Source organism: Oncorhynchus keta, chromosome 14 (genome assembly GCF_023373465.1).
Source record: "Oncorhynchus keta strain PuntledgeMale-10-30-2019 chromosome 14, Oket_V2, whole genome shotgun sequence".
NCBI lineage: Eukaryota > Metazoa > Chordata > Actinopteri > Salmoniformes > Salmonidae > Oncorhynchus > Oncorhynchus keta.
The window spans coordinates 58,806,252-58,824,956 of record NC_068434.1 but is presented as its reverse complement, the minus strand read 5'-3'; the positions used below and the strand labels follow the sequence as shown (position 1 = coordinate 58,824,956).

At 42.4% G+C, this 18,705-nt stretch overlaps 1 protein-coding gene across 7 annotated transcripts in view; it reads left to right on the top strand.

Moving 5' to 3' along the window:
• ano1a (anoctamin 1, calcium activated chloride channel a) overlaps positions 1–18,705 on the top strand; it is a 41,234-nt gene that overhangs the window by 12,847 nt on the left and 9,682 nt on the right. For all 7 annotated transcript variants that reach the window (XM_052462025.1, XM_052462024.1, XM_052462023.1 and 4 more), the window contains 17 exons: positions 1,844–1,942; positions 2,382–2,533; positions 4,931–4,985; positions 5,399–5,450; positions 5,629–5,684; positions 5,771–5,812; positions 8,986–9,050; positions 9,228–9,362; positions 10,375–10,535; positions 12,844–12,926; positions 14,387–14,458; positions 15,546–15,620; positions 16,532–16,733; positions 17,014–17,125; positions 17,320–17,377; positions 17,729–17,829; positions 18,016–18,158. In XM_052462025.1, coding sequence (XP_052317985.1) covers positions 1,844–1,942; positions 2,382–2,533; positions 4,931–4,985; positions 5,399–5,450; positions 5,629–5,684; positions 5,771–5,812; positions 8,986–9,050; positions 9,228–9,362; positions 10,375–10,535; positions 12,844–12,926; positions 14,387–14,458; positions 15,546–15,620; positions 16,532–16,733; positions 17,014–17,125; positions 17,320–17,377; positions 17,729–17,829; positions 18,016–18,158 — 1,663 coding nt within the window. The remainder of the gene's footprint in view (positions 1–1,843; positions 1,943–2,381; positions 2,534–4,930; positions 4,986–5,398; positions 5,451–5,628; positions 5,685–5,770; positions 5,813–8,985; positions 9,051–9,227; positions 9,363–10,374; positions 10,536–12,843; positions 12,927–14,386; positions 14,459–15,545; positions 15,621–16,531; positions 16,734–17,013; positions 17,126–17,319; positions 17,378–17,728; positions 17,830–18,015; positions 18,159–18,705) is intronic.

Genomic DNA, 18,705 nt, shown 5'->3' with positions numbered 1-18,705 from the left:
TGAGATGTGGTATCAGATCAACAGTGGGTCCATCTGCTTCATTCCTGTAGTGTGGTCTCCCTGAGATCCCAAATTTGAGGGATCCCTCGTGCACGATTTACCCATGTCATTAGGAGCGGTCACCAAGTGAAGATTCACATCCCATCCTCGTTGCCAAATGTGGTGGTTAATTTCTGTACTGTTAATTTCTGTATCAAATGAGGAGAGACAAACTTACTACACAAGTTAGAGTTATACTTAAACTGAATCTATATTAGTGAGAGCTTTGCAATAGCGATGGTGGGTTGACGAATCAACGTCTTTGATGATTCGTTGAGAGCCCTGAGACAAAAGTACAGAGGTCTTTTATAGCCAATATACACCCCTTTCAACCTACATGACGGACAGCAGATATATAGAATGGGTCACAAGGTTAAGATTTGTATGAAAGATACCTATAATACATAGCAGACAGTATCTGCTGTGTCAACAGAATTAATTGTAAAGACCAGTATCTGGCCCTCCGACTCCAAACTGGAGCCATCTCTCCCTGGTACTGTATAGAACAGAAACATTAACTCATGTTCTGGAATGCTCTTTAGGTTTTATCATCCAAAAGACATGGTAAATCTCCTGTCAGTGTTATCTCCCAGAGGCCCAACACACACACAATTGTTAAGAATACTCTAGTCTGTTGCATAAAACAACCATTTGATGCAATAAAAGTATTATAACAATCTTGCAATTTTGCCACCATAATGAGCAATACATTTGATCTAAAATGTGAGTAATTATTTTCAGCCTTACAAGCAAAAAGAGGCCTATTGACATAGGTAATTACATACTGTACACCCTAGAGAGTGGCTATTGACCCATGAATCATTATCCAGTCGTCATAAATCATTGCATTGATCAAGACACAAGATACATTGTGTGTCCCATTCAGATTGAAATACCTTTCCAGTGTGAAACATATTTGGTATTTAAAATCCATGGCCTAGGTCCTAACCACTCCATTTTGCAGACCACTACTGAAACCACATAAGAAAAGATTTGACATGTGTTTACTGTTCTATCTTTTATCGTTGATATGTGTTCCGTAATGTCTGTTACGCGACATTTAGCAGAAAAATGGTTGGAGGCATGTGGTTCTGTGGGAGTTGGTTTCCCATTGCATGCATGAAGAGGTCTCTTACCATTTAGTGAGTGTTGCTCACAAGGGAGGAGTTTGTTTTGAGTGATATTAAGGCAAATTCAAAATGATTTCATACTTGTTGACAACATCCTTATGCTTTGTTGAACATTAGTTTTTTTCAACCCTCCTTGTTTTCTTTTATTAACTTACTTTGTCCATGAATGAGGGTTGTTTGTGGATAATCGAACCAGAGCCCCAAAATAGAATTGGCAGGATATTTTCTGCTTGATATTGCTGTGGAAAGTGTAGTTTGCCACGGTGTTCTCAACAGACAGGGCCAGGACCCTGAAGTGGGCTGACAACAACAACCAATGTTGTTTTTTTATAGAGGAAATTCTGGAGAGAGAACGTTTGTCCGGTATATATTCGACTATCAGACATTTGTTTTCTATTCAAGTGGACACAGCCTTTGGCTGACACTAACCAACAACAATCCTTGCTACTGTAGCATTGCGACTTTTCAGTTGCAATGCTGCAGTAGCATTTCTGTGCTTTACCTCGGAAAGACTTACTGTAGTCCCTTAGAGACGTGACGGTAGCTTTATTCTAGGTATGCATATTTCACGCAGATAAAACAAGGGAAACTTATTTCAACACACACAAAATATCCATGAAAACCTTTTGCCTGATTTTATTATTTTATTGAACATCACGTTCTCTGTTTTCCAGAACAAAATCCCAGGAATTGGCTTCCTGAAGATCCATGCTCCCTGGAATGTGCTCTGTCGGGAGGCAGAATTCATGAAGCTCAAGATGCCCACCAAAAAGGTATGGCCTGCCTTTAGATGGATCACTGGTTAGTTTCTATGGGAGGGCAATACCCGCTCAGCCCAGTCAAAGCTCTTCTCTCTCTTTGCACCCAATGGTGGAACAAGCTTCCCCTTAAAGTCAGGACAGTGAAGTCCCTGCAGATCTTCCAAAAACATCTTAAATAACTCTCACAGCACCCCGACGCCACCCTCCCCACCCCAAAAAAGTAAAAAAGGGACTTTTTCTACTAGCACTGACATTGGTGATAAACACATTGTTGAGGGAACATGTCCTATCATAAGATGAATGCACTAAATGTAAGTCGCTCTGGATAAGAGCGTCTGCTAATTGACAATTTTTGTATTTTTTTTTTTTTAAATAACAATAATGTAACCGATAGACCTTTCATGTACTAATTTCTCAACATGTCTTCTTCCTGTTTTCCCTTTCCCTTCAGGTGTACGAGGTCAAACAGGGAAGTAATGTGGTGGAGAGGATCAATCTGTTCATCCACAAAGTGACTGCGCCACTTCATCCTAAAGTGGAGCCAAATAGACCCCAAAATGTGAAGCATCTTTCCCACCCATTCTCCCGGGAAAAGCAGCACCTGTGAGTATAGTAGTAGCACTGAGACCTGTGGCATGGGTTCAGGGGTTTAGGCTCATCATTGAACATTAAGCACGTTCTGACAAGTGATCAAGGATGCAGAGCTCAAAGGTTAATGGGTCTACTTCCAGTACCATGCATGTGAGAAATTCAAAGCGGCCTGAAATGTTTGTAATGCGATAGGAAAGAAAAGTATTTGCAATTAAAGACATGGATACAATGCAAGAGTATAGCTATTGAAATTATTACAGTACCGGTTGTGGCGTTTTTAACACTATAACCACTAAAGCAGTCATTCTGACTGCTCTTGAGATTAAAACAATTATTACTCTGCCAGTCCTTGACTTATTCCTAAATAAGTATGTATAACACACTGTCGTTGTTAGAATCTCAATAGGACAAACAGAACTGGAGTTATAACCAGTTTTTATGAGGACATGCCATTTAAAAAAGATATTATAATAATTGGGGGGAGCACACAGTGAGAGCGTGCGTAATTTACAATGGCAAGACGACCAAGATGAATGGATGCACATGTTGCGTTTGCGACGCTGCAAGATCCGATTGAAAACGACTCGTATGGCGGGAAGAAATGAATCGTGACATCTCTGATGATTATTGTTCTGATTCTGAGCCTCAGTCTGAATCACCTACGCCTTCTAGAGTTAAGAGCAAAAAAAGCCAGAATGGTGGGCACTGCGTAGGTGCCCCCCCCTCCCCGCCATTACCAAATGTAACAATGAGACAGGAGAGCGGAATGAATGGCACCATTTAGATACAACAACGACATTTTCTACATGGCGATGATCAACTCAAAATGTCATTACGGGGTAAGGAGACACTGCCTGGGATCTGTCTGTTGAGCCGAAAGCGTTCATTTTAATCCTGTATGTCCAGGGATCATTCAGTGGTCAAGAGCGTGTATATGGAGAGCTTCTGGTCAGACTTGTATGGCATACTTTTATTTGGATAAAACATGTCACGGGATCACTTCAGATTTTGATAACGAAGTAGCAAACACATTTGCCATGGTATCCAACGTATAAATAATGGACTATTTTTCCCTGCTGTCATATCGCCACTTCTTATAATGCCATTGCTTATGTGCTGATTTTCACTATTTATTAAGCACATTTTGGGCTTATAATGATGTTTAGGCTACTGATGTTTTCATCATTAGACTGCGCGCCTTGGTGGTTGGGTTATTATTATTATTATTTTTTTTTGGGGGGGTCATTTATACAAAAAATAAGCTGTTAGCGTGTTCAATGGACAAACTGTATGCTTTCTGTTTCATAGCTGTTACAAAGGCACTCCACTAATAAAATCGATTGAACACATTTTTGTGTTTTTATTTTATAATTTTCTTTACATACCGTATAGCCTACAGTAACATAATCTAATGAAAAGCAATTGTTATTTGAAATAAAATAAAGAGTATTCTGTTACGTTAGACCTTCATAAGCACAATCTAATTGTAATGTTTGCCGATCGCATATATGAAATATATTAATTACACTGTTAGTGTTGCAGTAAAAATGACTACTCATTTAGCTTGAAGGGGGGTCCCACAAGGCCCAGTGGTTTTAATGTTAAAATCTTTTAATTAGTGAGCTGGATGCTTTATGTGTAGAAGATGTGATTATGTATGAATGATACAGGCTGCTACCTGTAATTATTCATCTCAGTAGGTGCATTTCCTCATAATGTGATCTGGCTGAGCTGAAATAAATGGAATTGAAATGGTTCATCTACCCCCGCAGTCTTCACCAGTCTCGAGCTCTTTGTCATTTTTGACATGGCTAATGTCCCGTCCCCACTGTGCCTTGACAGTAATAATGTAGAGGTGCAATCAACAGGCACAAAATCACCAGGCACAAAACCAACGGATACAAAATCAACAGAAACTAAATCTGAACCGAGATGTCGTTTGGAAGACATCCACACTGCTATTCAATATTATTTTTAATCCGAGACGTATCCTCTGATTTTCCGGGAATAGTTCATCTGCGTTTAGATGTTAGAATATTATGTATTGTAAAAAGTACAATATTTGAATGTGTTTCGAGCGAGGCTAGTAAACAAGCTGGGTTTTATTCAAGAGAGTGGGCATAGAGGTTACAAGCTATTTTGAGCTCCTGACTCTCAATGAACACTGTGTAGGCCAGGCGTCTGACTAACACTAGCTACCAAGACATGTTGCAACCAGTATTATCCCTGTAGCCATCCCTGTATTGTATGTTTGGTCGAAAAAATGACAATGTGTGTGATATCTTGGCCACACACACACAAAAAAAACCATTCCTCTCCACGTACCTAGAAAACTAACATTCTTTCTCCTGGTTGAGTACATGGTTCTGTTAAATAAACCGCTGACAGAAGGCTCCTCTATATTAACAGGTTTGATCTCTCAGACAGAGCGTCTTTCTTCGACAGCAAAACCAGGGCCTCAATAGTAAGTACTATAGATCTGCTTGAATGATGGGCAAGTCAATGAAAAGCCCTTCGCACCACAAGTAAATGTATGATTTGCTAATGTAACTTACTTCTTCACTGGATTCTTTCTCAGTCAGCGTACGTTGCTCGCAGGGGAGATGGTGGAGAACTTTACTGCTCAATAGAAACATCACTGCTGAGCTAAAATGACTTTTGGAAGATTGTGGAAGATGTGAAGTTTGAAAACAACTTGTCCATCAATGCATTTAGAGTTGTTCATTAATGGCCAGGAGCTGAGGTCCATTTCTGAACAAATTCATGGCACAAGACACGATTTCTGCCCTATTTGAATGTGATTCTCACCTGAGATCATCTTCATACATTGCAGAAGTATTGTTGTACTTATTTTCATGTTTTCTTTTACCCATTTAGGTATATGAAGTGTTGAAACGTACAAGATGCACGAAAGCCAAATACACCATGGGTAAGCCAAGCCATGTCCCCCATCTCTTAGGGATATTACAATGAATTTGGATCCTTTAGGGGTGTCTGTCTTATCTTTCTAGAGTGCACTACATGTAGTATGCTGTGGTAGAATATGATTGCTATTGTGTGCCTTCTGCTTGATAGTAAATTTGATCTCTTGAAAATGACGTTTACAGGAATCACCAGTCTCCTTGGCAACGGTGTTTACACTGCTGCGTACCCTCTTCACGATGTGAGTATATTACCACACATATCAATACCCATGCGAAGCCAGGCACTCTGTGACCAGATATAATTCTGTCATTACTTGCCTTGCAGGGGGATGTTGACGGCATGGGGGCGGAGGCCAATGACAGAAAGGTGAGGCGAGCAAATCATTGGTCAATAAGCAATCAATGAAACCACAAACACATCCATTATTTGTGTCGCTGTTAGCGACTATCATAAACCAGGAAAGTCTTGTCGCTGGCATCGGAGCATATCGAAAAGGTTAAAGCACAGAATTCAAAACGCTTTCTAAACACAAGCCGTCAGCAACGTTGGAGAGGAAAAGCCCCCTTTGGCTTAGATAATAATTATACTGTATGTATTGAAAGTGTCACCACGGCAACAGGCTTAATCCCTTTTCACCATCCTCAAGCATTGTACGACAACGAGTCTGGTCGAATCTAAGCGATTTAAGCCCAGAGCAAAGAAAATCGAAAGCCTCAGAGAAATACTCAATTCCCAAGCTGCGATATGGCAGTGGTATTTTATTCCCCACCCATCTGGTGTAGTCCGTGCACAGAGCAAATTGAGTGCTCTGTCACAGAAATGACTTATGTCCTTGAGATGACGGCATGATTACATTTCAGAGGCTATGTCGTTATGAGTTGTTCCATGGTTTGTTGTTTTTCCAGTCCTGTGTTCTGTTACACTAGACTGGTCTATGATGAGTCACAAGCATCACTAATTTGTCTTGCAAAGTGGGAGCTCTGTTTGGGAACAGACGGGGCCATTTGGCTGGAGGATAGTAGCCTACCGAAACTCTGTTTGGTGCTGTGCCATTGGGACTACTGTTCAGTGTTCAGTAAAAAAATAAATATTTGTGAGGCTCTGATAGCATGACCCCTGGGTGCCCATTTCCCTGCCTGGCAGTGATGGCACTTCATTAGTGAAACCTCATGTATGACAGGTAGAGGAGTGCAACATGAGACCAACAGTGAAATTCACTTATATTATTTAATGCAGATAGACTCTAGGAACGACCGAGGGGCAATATAAGTGTAATCTAAATAACATTTGATGCTGGAGGATGACCTTGACCTGTCCAGACGACACAGACCACAGCACCCTGTCCCTACATGCTGATCCTGGGCCCGGTTGCATAAAACATCTTAAGTGATCTGGCACAAGACACGATTTAGAAACAATTGCATACGAAAGTCCAGAGAGGACATATGAATAAAAATAATTCCCTCATTATCGAGATCACAACTTATTTATCCCATGATCACGACACAACAAAAGTTGTTTTGTCGAGATCACGAGAAACTCTATAAATAGGAGTGGACGTAATGATGGATTGTCAGTATGGCTGGCCGGCAGAATCCACAGTGGATCGGCGCATGCGTTTTTATTGATTGCTACAATAAGGGATGGTACATTTCATGCTAACATCATGCTTTCGTTTGTGTTTGGCGCTCATGATCAGTTTATAAGTTAGAACGTTAGCAAGCTAAATGTTCCTTACCTTGACCTAAGAGCTTCTGAGCTCGTGGGGTATTTAAGCCCTGAATGATGCCTGACAGGCAGCCCTGTTTCCCATGCCGAGTGCCACCCCAAAGACCACAGCCAATCGCATGCAAGCAACAACGCAGATAACTTGGCTAGTCTTGTGAGGGAGTGAGCTACCTAGGTAGTCTTGTTAGCTAGCTAGTATCTCGGGCTTTGTAGTAGTCATTATTATTTTTAAATTACCCCCTTTTCTCTCCTCGATTTTTGTCTCATCGCTGTAACTCACCGTCCTCCCACCAAACTGAGCTTCTTAACACCCACCCACTTAACCCGGAAGCCAGCTGCACCAATGTGTCGGAGGAAACACTGTTCAACTGGTGACCGAGGTCAGGCTCCCGGCCCGCCACAAGGAGTCGCTAGAGCATGATGAGCCAAGTAAAGCCCCCCTGGTCAAACCCTCCCCTAACCCGGACGACACTGGGCCAATTGTGTGCCTCCCTATGGGTCTTGTGACAGCCCGGGATCGAACCCGGGTCCCCTAGGGAGGCCCAGTAACATTATTTCTGACACCTTTATCGGAATCCCACAGTTCTTACCTTTCTACGTAATGAGGGTAGTATACAAGATTATGCATAATTTAGAAAATGCCACCAGAGAGGGTCAGAGTTTAACAGGTTAAGGGGGTTTTGTGGTAGTTTGAAGGTATGTACTGCAGAAATAGTATCTGGTTACCATGGAGAAGAGCTGATTCACTGACTGAACATCTCATCAAAGAGCTCACATTTATTTTGTGAGCTAGCAAAATAGAACTTCTACAATCAAGACAGGACAGCCAAATTGCTTCAGGAGATAATGTACCACGTTTCTTGTAGTAACTTCTTTCTCAAATTGTTTCTATTTGTTTCTACTAGCTGTATAGCTATGGATTGTGCATCTTCCATTGTTTAGCTAGGTAGCTTAGCAGGTTGATGTTCTCCTATTGTAACCAGGGCAGATAAATGCAACATTCACCTTCACAAATGCGGTTTACATTGATATCCACACTGAAGGAAGCAGTTAAGGGGCTTCACCTTTAACTTCTTTACTTAATTTAAGGGGGACTTCACCTTAAAATGTGTTCTGCACCTGATTCAAGTTAAGGAAACTTTAAGGGAAAAGATCAGGGAAAAATAAACTTAAGGGGTTTTGTACAACCAACCCCTGGGCCTTAATGGCACTGATTTCTTTAGCAAAACTCAGGCAGCAAATATAGCATTGTGATGTCACGTGTGCTCCCTCTCCGGCCTGTAGGTCACCAGGCTGCTCGTTATGGCGCACACCTGTCACCATCGTTATGCGCACCTGCGTGTCATCAGACTCACCTGGACTCCATCACTTCCCTGAATACCTTCCCTATACATGTCACTCCCTTTGGTTCCTTCCCCAGGCGTCATTGTTTCTGTTTCATGTCTGTGTTTCTTGTTTTTGTATTATGTCCTGTTTATTTGATTAAAACACTCAAGTCTCTGAACTTGCTTCCTGACTCTCGGCGCACATCGTTACAATTGAGATCACAGCATAACTGTGACTAGTAACGGGCTATGCAATATTTCATAAGGGCTTTGTAATGGGACTTACCTTTTCCTGTCAGCATTGTTTAAATGAATAATTTGCATAATGAATTTCAATCATTTGAGGCCAAACTGACTTTTCCTCTGTTCTATAATGAGACTCAGAATTAAGATAAGAAGATATATTAAATGTAGTCTTCCATCATGGTTTTGCCTCTAAGTATTGTTTAATTTAAGATGTTGTTTTACCCGTTATTGTCTCATCAGATCTTGTATGAAGAATGGGCAAGCTACAGTGTCTTCTACAAGTACCAACCAATTGGGTTAATCAGGTGAGAGAATCCTGCTCTAAACTCTAAGACATGATAATGCAGAGACTTTATGCTATACTATATTGTAGCAATCAAAAAGACAAAGCATTATATCATTGGCTTGTCTTGAGTTAATCACCATATCTGAACTGATTCCTGATGTATGTACTCAGTGCTGCTTTCCTTCCTCTCCTGCAGGAAGTACTTTGGGGAGAAGATTGGCCTGTACTTTGCCTGGCTGGGGGTTTACACCCAGATGCTGATCCCTGCTGCCATAGTGGGGGTCATAGTGTTCCTGTACGGTTGTGCCACTGTGGACAATGACATTCCCAGGTACAATGACATCTTACAACTACAGTTAAATCCACAACTGCACTCGCGTGGTTCGATTTCTAACGGCATGGAAGCACAAGTGATGGTTTATCAATAACCCAAGAGCTGCTGAACACAGTACTGTACAGACATGCTGTGATTTGTTATTTGCTTTTCATTTTGAGTCTGTGCGTTCTTGGTGTCCCCCCTCCCATGTATCTATAAGCGATAAAGTTGATCACATTTCTGTAAAGGTGTGGGCAGAATGTTTTTGCAGTAGGTTTCTTTTTTTCATGCTGCCTATACCTAGTGCCAAACACTAGCCGCACAATCTACAAGATTGATTGTGTATTGAACAGTTTAAAAGTAAATGCTGCCTACAGCCAACACTTCTAATCAAAATACGAATTGCCGTTCAATGTTTTGTTCATCAGTACATGGTTGTGTTTCTGTCTCCTACCTTGGTGTCGGCTCTGAGATTCAAACAGGCCATTGTGTTGCGCTCCGATTGCACAGCAATACTGTAGCCTACCCATACTGTCATAGGCTACAGGTCTATTTTACTTTCGAGCATGGTTGGCTATTAAATGAGCGATGGAATGGTAGCCTAATATTTGTTGTGTATCAGTAAATAAATGCTGCTATGCCATCTTCTTACCAATGGCAAATGCACCTGTTTTATCACTAGACCTATGTTTTTATTAGCCTACTAGAATTACTGTTCATCATCCACCTCCATTTCCCAAAATGACAGTGTTTGCTTGCAATACAGTTGATCAACCACTAGAAGTTGTGCGTACGAGATTTGCGTGGAGATACCCACACTTTCCCGTCAAGTTCAACATTTGATAAATACCAACCTTTTGCGGGAACTGGCGCATGCAAGGTTTAGTCTTTTTTTTAAACATTCTTTCATTCCTGGTTGCTTTTGGACTCTATAGCCTCTCAAACTGGTAATTTAGTTTATGCTGACCATTCTGGTTAGATCTCTTTTTACTGAGGCTTTCCACTAACGTTCTTCTCCCACACGCAGCATGGAGATTTGTGATCCGAGAAACAACATCACCATGTGCCCACTGTGTGACCGTGCTTGCAGCTACTGGAAGCTGAAGACTGCATGCGGCACGGCCAGGGCCAGCCATCTTTTTGACAACCCGGCCACCGTCTTCTTCTCCATCTTCATGGCCCTCTGGGGTGAGCCGTCCCTCCCGTGTTCTCTCCCTCATCTTCTGCCAATACAACAATGCCATCTGCTACAGACCACAGGACCAGGCCTGTAGAGCAGCCTGGTCTCAGAGTCACCCTACTTTCGTTTATGACTTAAATAACCATCTGTCTTCTGTAACCATACCAAACATAACATACTAATTTGTGTCCCGGATTTCCATTTACTATGTTACGTCTAGTCTATGAGACCAGGAAGTACAGGAGCCACGGGAGACCAGTGTCAGTTGCCATTAGAAGACAGTCCTTTTGAGTTAAAATGGTGATAATGGTTTGGATGGTAGGTTCCTATATTTGGAGGAGATAAGATCGTGACCTGTTTGAGTTTCAGAGATGTTGATCTTTTTGACTATATTTATAAAGTATAAACCCTGGTCCCTGGTTCTTTTTCGTACTGTACTCATTAAGCAGGGGTGGCTATAAAAAATATTGTGGCAATTCTGATACTGTTCATTGAAAAATGTGATGATTTTGTCCAATTTGTCACATACGCTGAGGGAAAAAGTTTGCCAAGTGGCTTGATTGAGCCATATTATGCGGTAAATGTGCTGTGATTGGTTGAAATTGTGAGTCCCCTTTGTTATGCGGTGATCGGTCAGTTTTAATGACACATTACTGCAATGAGTTGACTGTTTTAAGTGGTAATAGTGCAGTAATTGGTCAAATTGGCAAGCACTTGCATAATAGTTTTGAAAACCAAACCTTAGGCAGTAACTAGACCTAGGGTCTGATTTCAATGTTGGACTCTTTTGGCAGAGCAGGGGCATTCAACCAGGGGTCCGTACTACAGGGATCTGCATTTTTTCCAAATGTATTGCTAGCACCAACAGAATAAAGGAATTTTGAATTACATACCTATAGTCGAAAATAGGACAATATCTTATATCTAATGGTGTCAACTTTATTTCTCAACTCCTAATGTTGAGCAAATAACACTCATTGGAGCCAATTACACTAACTGGAGTATCTGACAGACTTTAAAAAATCATCTGCGAATAGACTACAGTGTGGCTGCTGGTAAGCTTTCTTGACTTGGATATACATTGTTGCCAACACATGGCTAACCTTTGTCTAAACAGCTGCTCTTAGGAGTTCTGAGTTACCTTTCCAGCTCATGGGCTATGTTAGTTTACACTGTCTCTTCCAATTATGTTGGGAGATCAAAATAATGAATAACTAACTATCTACCAAATCTATACATTTTAATATATTGATATTTTTTTCTCCTTGCTATATTATTATTTTTTGCTAATGTATGATGGGGGTCCCCGGGCCTCCGGTTTGCCTGGGAGGGGATCCCCGGGCCTCCGGTTTGACTGGGAGGCGATCTCCGGGCCTCCGGTTTGCCTGGGAGGGGATCCCCGGGCCTCCGGTTTGACTGGGAGGGGATCCCCGGGCCTCCGGTTTGCCTGGGAGGGGATCCCCGGGCCTCCGGTTTGCCTGGGAGGGGATCCCCGGGCCTCCGGTTTGCCTGGGAGGGGATCCCCGGGCCTCCGGTTTGCCTGGGAGGGGATCCCCGGGCCTCCGGTTTGCCTGGGAGGGGATCTCCGGGCCTCCGGTTTGCCTGGGAGGGGTTCCCCGGGCCTCCGGTTTGCCTGGGAGGGGATCCCCGGGCCTCCGGTTTGCCTGGGAGGGGGTCCCCGGGCCTCCGGTTTGCCTGGGAGGGGTTCCCCGGGCCTCCGGTTTGCCTGGGAGGGGGTCCCCGGGCCTCCGGTTTGCCTGGGAGGGGATCCCCGGGCCTCCGGTTTGCCTGGGAGGGGTTCCCCGGGCCTCCGGTTTGCCTGGGAGGGGATCTCTGGGCAAGAAAAGGTTGAATACCCCGGCATAGAGGAACTTCAACATTTCCGACGTCAGTCAGTACACTTTAATAAAATACAAAATAGTAGCTAGCAAGATGGAGATCAGAGGTTATTTTTAATGAGTGCATTTCACAAGTGGCTAGTTTTACATCAATTACCTTTCTAAAACCACTGCAAAGGTTTTGCCTTCAAACTTTTGGTTTGAATCGTGACGTCCTGGCATGTCTGCCTCGTGATATGTTGGTTGAGTTTTCTGTCTGAATAGGACCCACCCTGGATAGAGTAGTGATGTAGGCAGAGATGTAGTTCCTCTATGCCAAAAGAGTCCATCGTTGAAGCCAGACCCTGGTCACTGTTGCCTAGTGTCTGGTTTTCGAGGCTATGCATAATATGGCTATTGTTGATTTTGCAAAAACTAATTTTGATCGCAAAATCCTGGAGGGACTGATTTTAAGGATGGGTTGTGTTTTGCTTCCCAGCTACCATGTTCATGGAGCACTGGAAGAGAAGGCAAATGAGACTCAATTACATCTGGGATTTGACTGGCTTTGAAGAGGAAGAGGTGAGCCTATGCCTTTGTTTTGGACCTGTTTGGCCAATTTGGACATGAACGTCTAATACAATGAGATATTATTTAATCATGTTTTTTCTTAATCATGTTTTTTATGTTTTATATTATGGTGGTTCCTGACGCAGGCACACAAGGTTTGAAATTGATTGATTTTATTTATTAACTTGATTTTCTTGCAGCTTTCTCTACAGCTGCTGTTACTCAATACTAACCAACTTCCCCTGACAAGGTTTATATCACTCTCCCTCACTCTGACATTCTTATCTATGTCAGACAGAATTCATGGTATGTTACTTGTAAAAAAAAATACAATTAAAATAAGGCATTGTTTATATGACCCCCTTTCAAACAGTCCCTTATTTGCCACTTTGAGGGGTGGGGGTGGGAGGAGCCTAGTGGCGATCTGGCCATCATTTCAAGTTTCAAAGTTTATTCGCCACATCCACAGGATACAACAAATGTAAAACAATACAGTGGCATGCTTAGTTGTGAGCTCTTTCCCAACAGTGTAGTGATATGAAATAACAAATAAAAACCCAAGAAATATGCGATAAGATCAAGACAATACCGCAACAATGACTAGGTCTTGAGACGGAATGTAATGTACCACGTTTTAGCCCCACCCCTTTTTAAATATAAAGAAGTGGCAGTGTAAAGAAGGCGTCTTTTTGTCTAGATATAGAAGGAATATCTGTTCTCTCTCTTTTTGTCTCGCTCTCTCTCACTAAGGTGCTTCTTAATATCCCCTGTCCTTTAAAAAAAAAAAAGTTTAGTCACTAGGCAACACCTACTGATGTTAGCAGAGTTGACAGTTGTTTCCCTCATACCTGTCTTACCACCAGGGTGTCTGGTAAACTGTGCTTCATGACTGCCTGCCCCGGTTCTCCCTCGGCTCTTTGCATGTCAGAGATGGTTAAAAGACACTTGCTTAGCCTTCTCCGTTTCTGTCTGCTCGCACAGTTATGGGCTTGTTTCTGTTTAATATCAAATGACTGCAATGACCGTTTATGTTTACCGGTAGATGGGGTAAGGTTGTTAAGTAGACCGGCAAGATAATGAATATAACCCGTAAAAGGTATTCTAGTAGGTGTCCTTATCAAAATGAGGGTGAAGTAAACATTTCCAAATGCATGAATGCCAAACTCATCTTTGAAAGCCTGCATCCCCTCTAACAGATACTGTACTCCTAAACATTGTTCTGTCACACATTTCCTCCTGTATGTTAGAAATGTTGGTGGTGTACCCGAACCGCACTGAGCTGAAACACTTAGCAGATGACCAAGCTTTTTTTTTTGTGTGGGTGTTGCTATGTTCTTGACAACTGGTAAAACCGCCATTTGACCTGTTAGTTCCTCCGTTTTGAGTCAAATGTGTTGATACCGCTAAGGTGATACCGCTAAGGTGATACCGCTGGACGAGCGTGTATATTAATGTGCATCTGTCCCTTCTAGGACCACCATAGGGCTGAGTATGAGATCCAAGTCATGCGGAAGACCCTGAAGAAACAAGATATGTCTCCCAAGGTAGGCCTTTTTCCTATCACTCATGTGCCTCTTGGTGGGCTGTCAAACAACACACTGTAAATATTATTACATTATTTATTTCATTCTGTGTATGCATCCATGCATAGAATAGAGTAATTGTTGAAGATTATTTATGGTGTTCAGTGTTTCTCTCTCTGTTATTTTGCTGCATCAAGTGTCTGTTGCGCTGGTGCTCTTGACTTATAGTGTCAGAGATGGGGACTGGGACCATCCTAATGGAAGCACCACAGACTGCTTCTCCCCTCTCTCTTGTCTCTGGGCGACATTTCCTATTCGCGAACACATATGCGCTATGAGTAAAGGCACCGTTACGTAACACATGGCGTTTGTCGCCTCCCACTTTTTGTTCTCTCGTGAACTCCACCGTTGTAAAGTTATCGACGTAGTCACAGTCCAGAATTGTATTCAATGTCACCGAAGAATGTCAAATCTAAAGTTGGACTCCTATATAGATGACCTCAATTCTACTGCCACTGTCTCCACATGCACGTCTCATCTTCTCCTAGGCTCTAAAATATAATGTATCCTGGAGTTGTCCACAACCCATAACACCACCCTCAGGTACTCCTATCAGCTATTTTATTAGTCTTAGATGCTCTGCAGTCTATAGTAAGCTGAACAACCTTCACTGTGTCTGTTTATTGCGGCACAACAATAGTTAGCACATGTTGGATGTCAACACATGCCAGGGTGGTTGTTTATGTCTGGCTTCCTCTGAACTGCAGCTCGTGCATATCAGCTCCTTTCTCATCGGACCACGAAGGGGTCATTACATTCCCTTGCTCATCTGGAACCACGGTCTGAAGTCGCTGACCCTCTTTTTATTTATTTATTTATTTTTAGACACGTTGAGATGCGGTTTGACTGTACAGTTTCGTGTCCAGGAGCTCAGATTATGTGTGGTTGGCTGGATCGGCATCAGTCCGCTCGGGGCGAGAATCGCTCTGACTTGTTTGGAAATGGCTGTCAGCATAAGCAATCACGGCTGAGGACACATTGCTGTCAGGTAGTTGTTTAGGTTTGCTCCTATTTCTTACCCGGTTGTGTGTTAATTACTCTGTTTCAGGATAAAAAAGTGAAACTGACATGTACAGACCGTGCACCAGCATATATGATGGGACTTTTCATAATGCTTTTTATGGTAAGTTGATGTGCCCAGGGCCCACACAGCATGTTAGTCTGCGGTATTAGATCCAGGGACGTCACTAGGATCGGGCTTTCAGGGATTTAGCCTTGAATGATTTTGGGTTAGCCCCAAGGCTTTCAGGGATTTAGCCTTGAATGATTTTGGGTTAGCCTCAAGGCTTTTGAGCTGCTGCGATGGTGTTACATTTTGGTTGTTGTTTTACAGTCAACTGAATGCGTCGCTTAGTTCGTAGAGCCGGGGGTTACGTGACTTTTCCCAAAGTCATCCAAGCGTTATAATAAAACGGAAAGCAATTGCCGTGTGTGGTCAACTAGATGGTTATTTCAGCACCATTGAGACAAGCACAGGAACTCGTCTTGATCAATCAATGTCTGTTTTTTGTTTTCACTGAATCTTCATTTGTATATTTGGATGACACAATTAGGCCGGGAAACTTTAGTTAAGTTGAAGTGAGTGCTCTTGATCATTAGTCTAGCAGTTGAAAGCAATGCAGATCTTCTACAGGTAACTATAGGTAACTGGCAAAATAATGGAAACACTTGAGTAAATGAGGGATACAAAGTATTTTGAAAGCAGCTGTGGACAAGTTCGGTCCTGGAGTGTCCTGACAAAAGGAAACAAAAATATTTAGGTTGACTTCATCCAGTGTCCAGAAAAGTTCATTTGCATGGTATGCTGATATGCGCATGTTTAATTAGATATAGCCTAATTTGCATATTTTAACACAATATTTCCGAAACATTTTAATACAAAAAGTATTTAATTTGTGTTTATATTCAACTGTTAAAAGTTGATTTGTGATATGATCAAGATAAAAAAAATATATACCTTTTTTATTAGGGCGTGGTGCCTGGCCTTAAACAGCTCATGAAGTCAAAGGTTTTCTTCTCTCGTTTCCTCTGCAGATTGGTGTGACCTTTGCAGTAGTGTTCGGGGTCATCCTGTACAGAATCTCCATCAGGGCTGCCTTACACATGAGCTCCAATCCCACGGCTCGCTCCAACATCCGGGCAACTGTCAAGGGCACCGCTGCTGTCATCAACCTGGTGATTATCATCATCATGGATGAGGTCTACGGTGCCGTAGCTCGCTGGCTCACTCTTCTTGGTTAGTCGCTCAAATATGAAAAGGATGCTGTGATCACACAACTGTACCATATTAGCAAAGCTCTCCCTGTATTAGACCCTACAGTCTATCTGGGAGTGCTACCTGTGTTGACTGTATTTACCAAATTTTTTAAAACTACATTTTTACATTTACATTTTTAACTACTTTTTGGTGTTGGCAACAAAAGCTACAGCTCTGGATGATAACCCCCTTGACCACTGAAACCTCTTCAGTTCTTCATCAGTCAAGTGATATAAACTCATTGTGTTTTTATTCTCAGAGGTGCCCAAGACTGACAAGAGTTTTGAAGAGAGGCTGATAATCAAGACCTTTGTTCTGAAGTTTGCCAATGCATTCTCCCCCATCGTCTACCTCGCCTTCTTCAGGGGCAGGTTGAACTCTCCTCTACTCTATTTGACTAATAAGCTTCTCCACAACTCAAACATCTTAACATATATTCAACCATAGATACACTTTCACCATGAAGCCTGATTTTGTGTTTAATCACTTGTTTTGTAGTGTTATTTATGCCTCTTAAGGATGGTGGCCAATGAAAATGAACCTTTTTCAACCTGTATGTCCACAGAATGGTTGGGCGTCCTGGGGACTATGTGTATGTTATCGGGTCATACAGGATGGAGGAGGTAAACAAAGATGAACACAGTTGATTATCTTTAAACATTGACCAGAATGCCTTTTTAAATGTTGACCAAAATAAGTTCGAATGATTCAATGCTGGATAATTAATGGAAATATTACCATATGCTGTAATGGTTATAACCCTTCCTTATTTACAAAGTAACAGGGGCAAGATCCGCTGTTGGTATCCCAGGGCAGTTGTGTAGGTTCCAGGCCGGGTGCCCTTGAGCCCCATCCTAAAGACAGGTTGCTTTGTAGATCAAATCAAAGCTAGCCGACCTTCAAACCTGTTAGATTGAGATTACCTCTTCTCTGTGTGTCTGACGGGGTTGACTGCTGTCTCGTCTGCACACCAGTGTGCCCACGCAGGTTGCCTGATGGAGCTGTGTATTCAGCTCTGCATCACCATGCTTGGCAAACAGCTCATCCAGAACAACCTGTTTGAAATCGGCATCCCGTAAGTACAGTAGAGAGCAGGCGTCATTCTGTCTGGATGAAACTAGGACATAATCACACACCCACTCTCTCACACATGCACGCACGCACGCACGCACACACACACACACACACACACAAGCACTAAAAGAAAGATGCTCAGGGCTAGACTCATATTACTACCATTTCTTTTCTCTGCTCAAAACAGTAAAATAAAGAAGCTGATCAGGCGTCGGAAGTCTGACATGGACTCTCAGCAGCAGGAGGACTATAACATGACCCTCGAGCGTCATGAGAAGGACCACTTCCTGGGTCCCTTTGTGGGCCTCAGCCCAGAGTACATGGAGATGAGTGAGTCATATGTCAGTCTGTCCAGTAAAGCTCCTGACAGCTTACTGAGGATCAGCCGCCCTCAGCCCACCCTATACCAAATGCCCGTTATCACACGAGACAGAAGGGAAATGAACTACTGCAGTGTGCCGTGAGTTGAGATTTGGAGCAAAGGAACATAGAGATCATAGATATATTATTTAATTCTAGGGGGTGTGATAAGCATGTCTGATTGGATTTTCCCTTTTTAAGGTCAACCAATTACTGCTGATGAATTACTTCTAATGTACTGTGCACTACATACATAATTGGTCAACTAATGTACATTAGTTGACCAATTATTTTAAGCTTTTAAGCTCTTGCTATTGAGGTCAGGTCTTTGTGTGTGTTTGTGCAGGGACGACACAACCATGTTTGTATGAAATTGGCAACTTCTATAAATGTCACTGATTACGGCGTAAAGAGCGGTGTTACCGAGGATAACATTTTCTTGCTTGCTAATTCCAGTAATCACTTTATCGACGGCATAGCTTGACATTTGATTTAATGATGAGAAATGTTGCTTCAT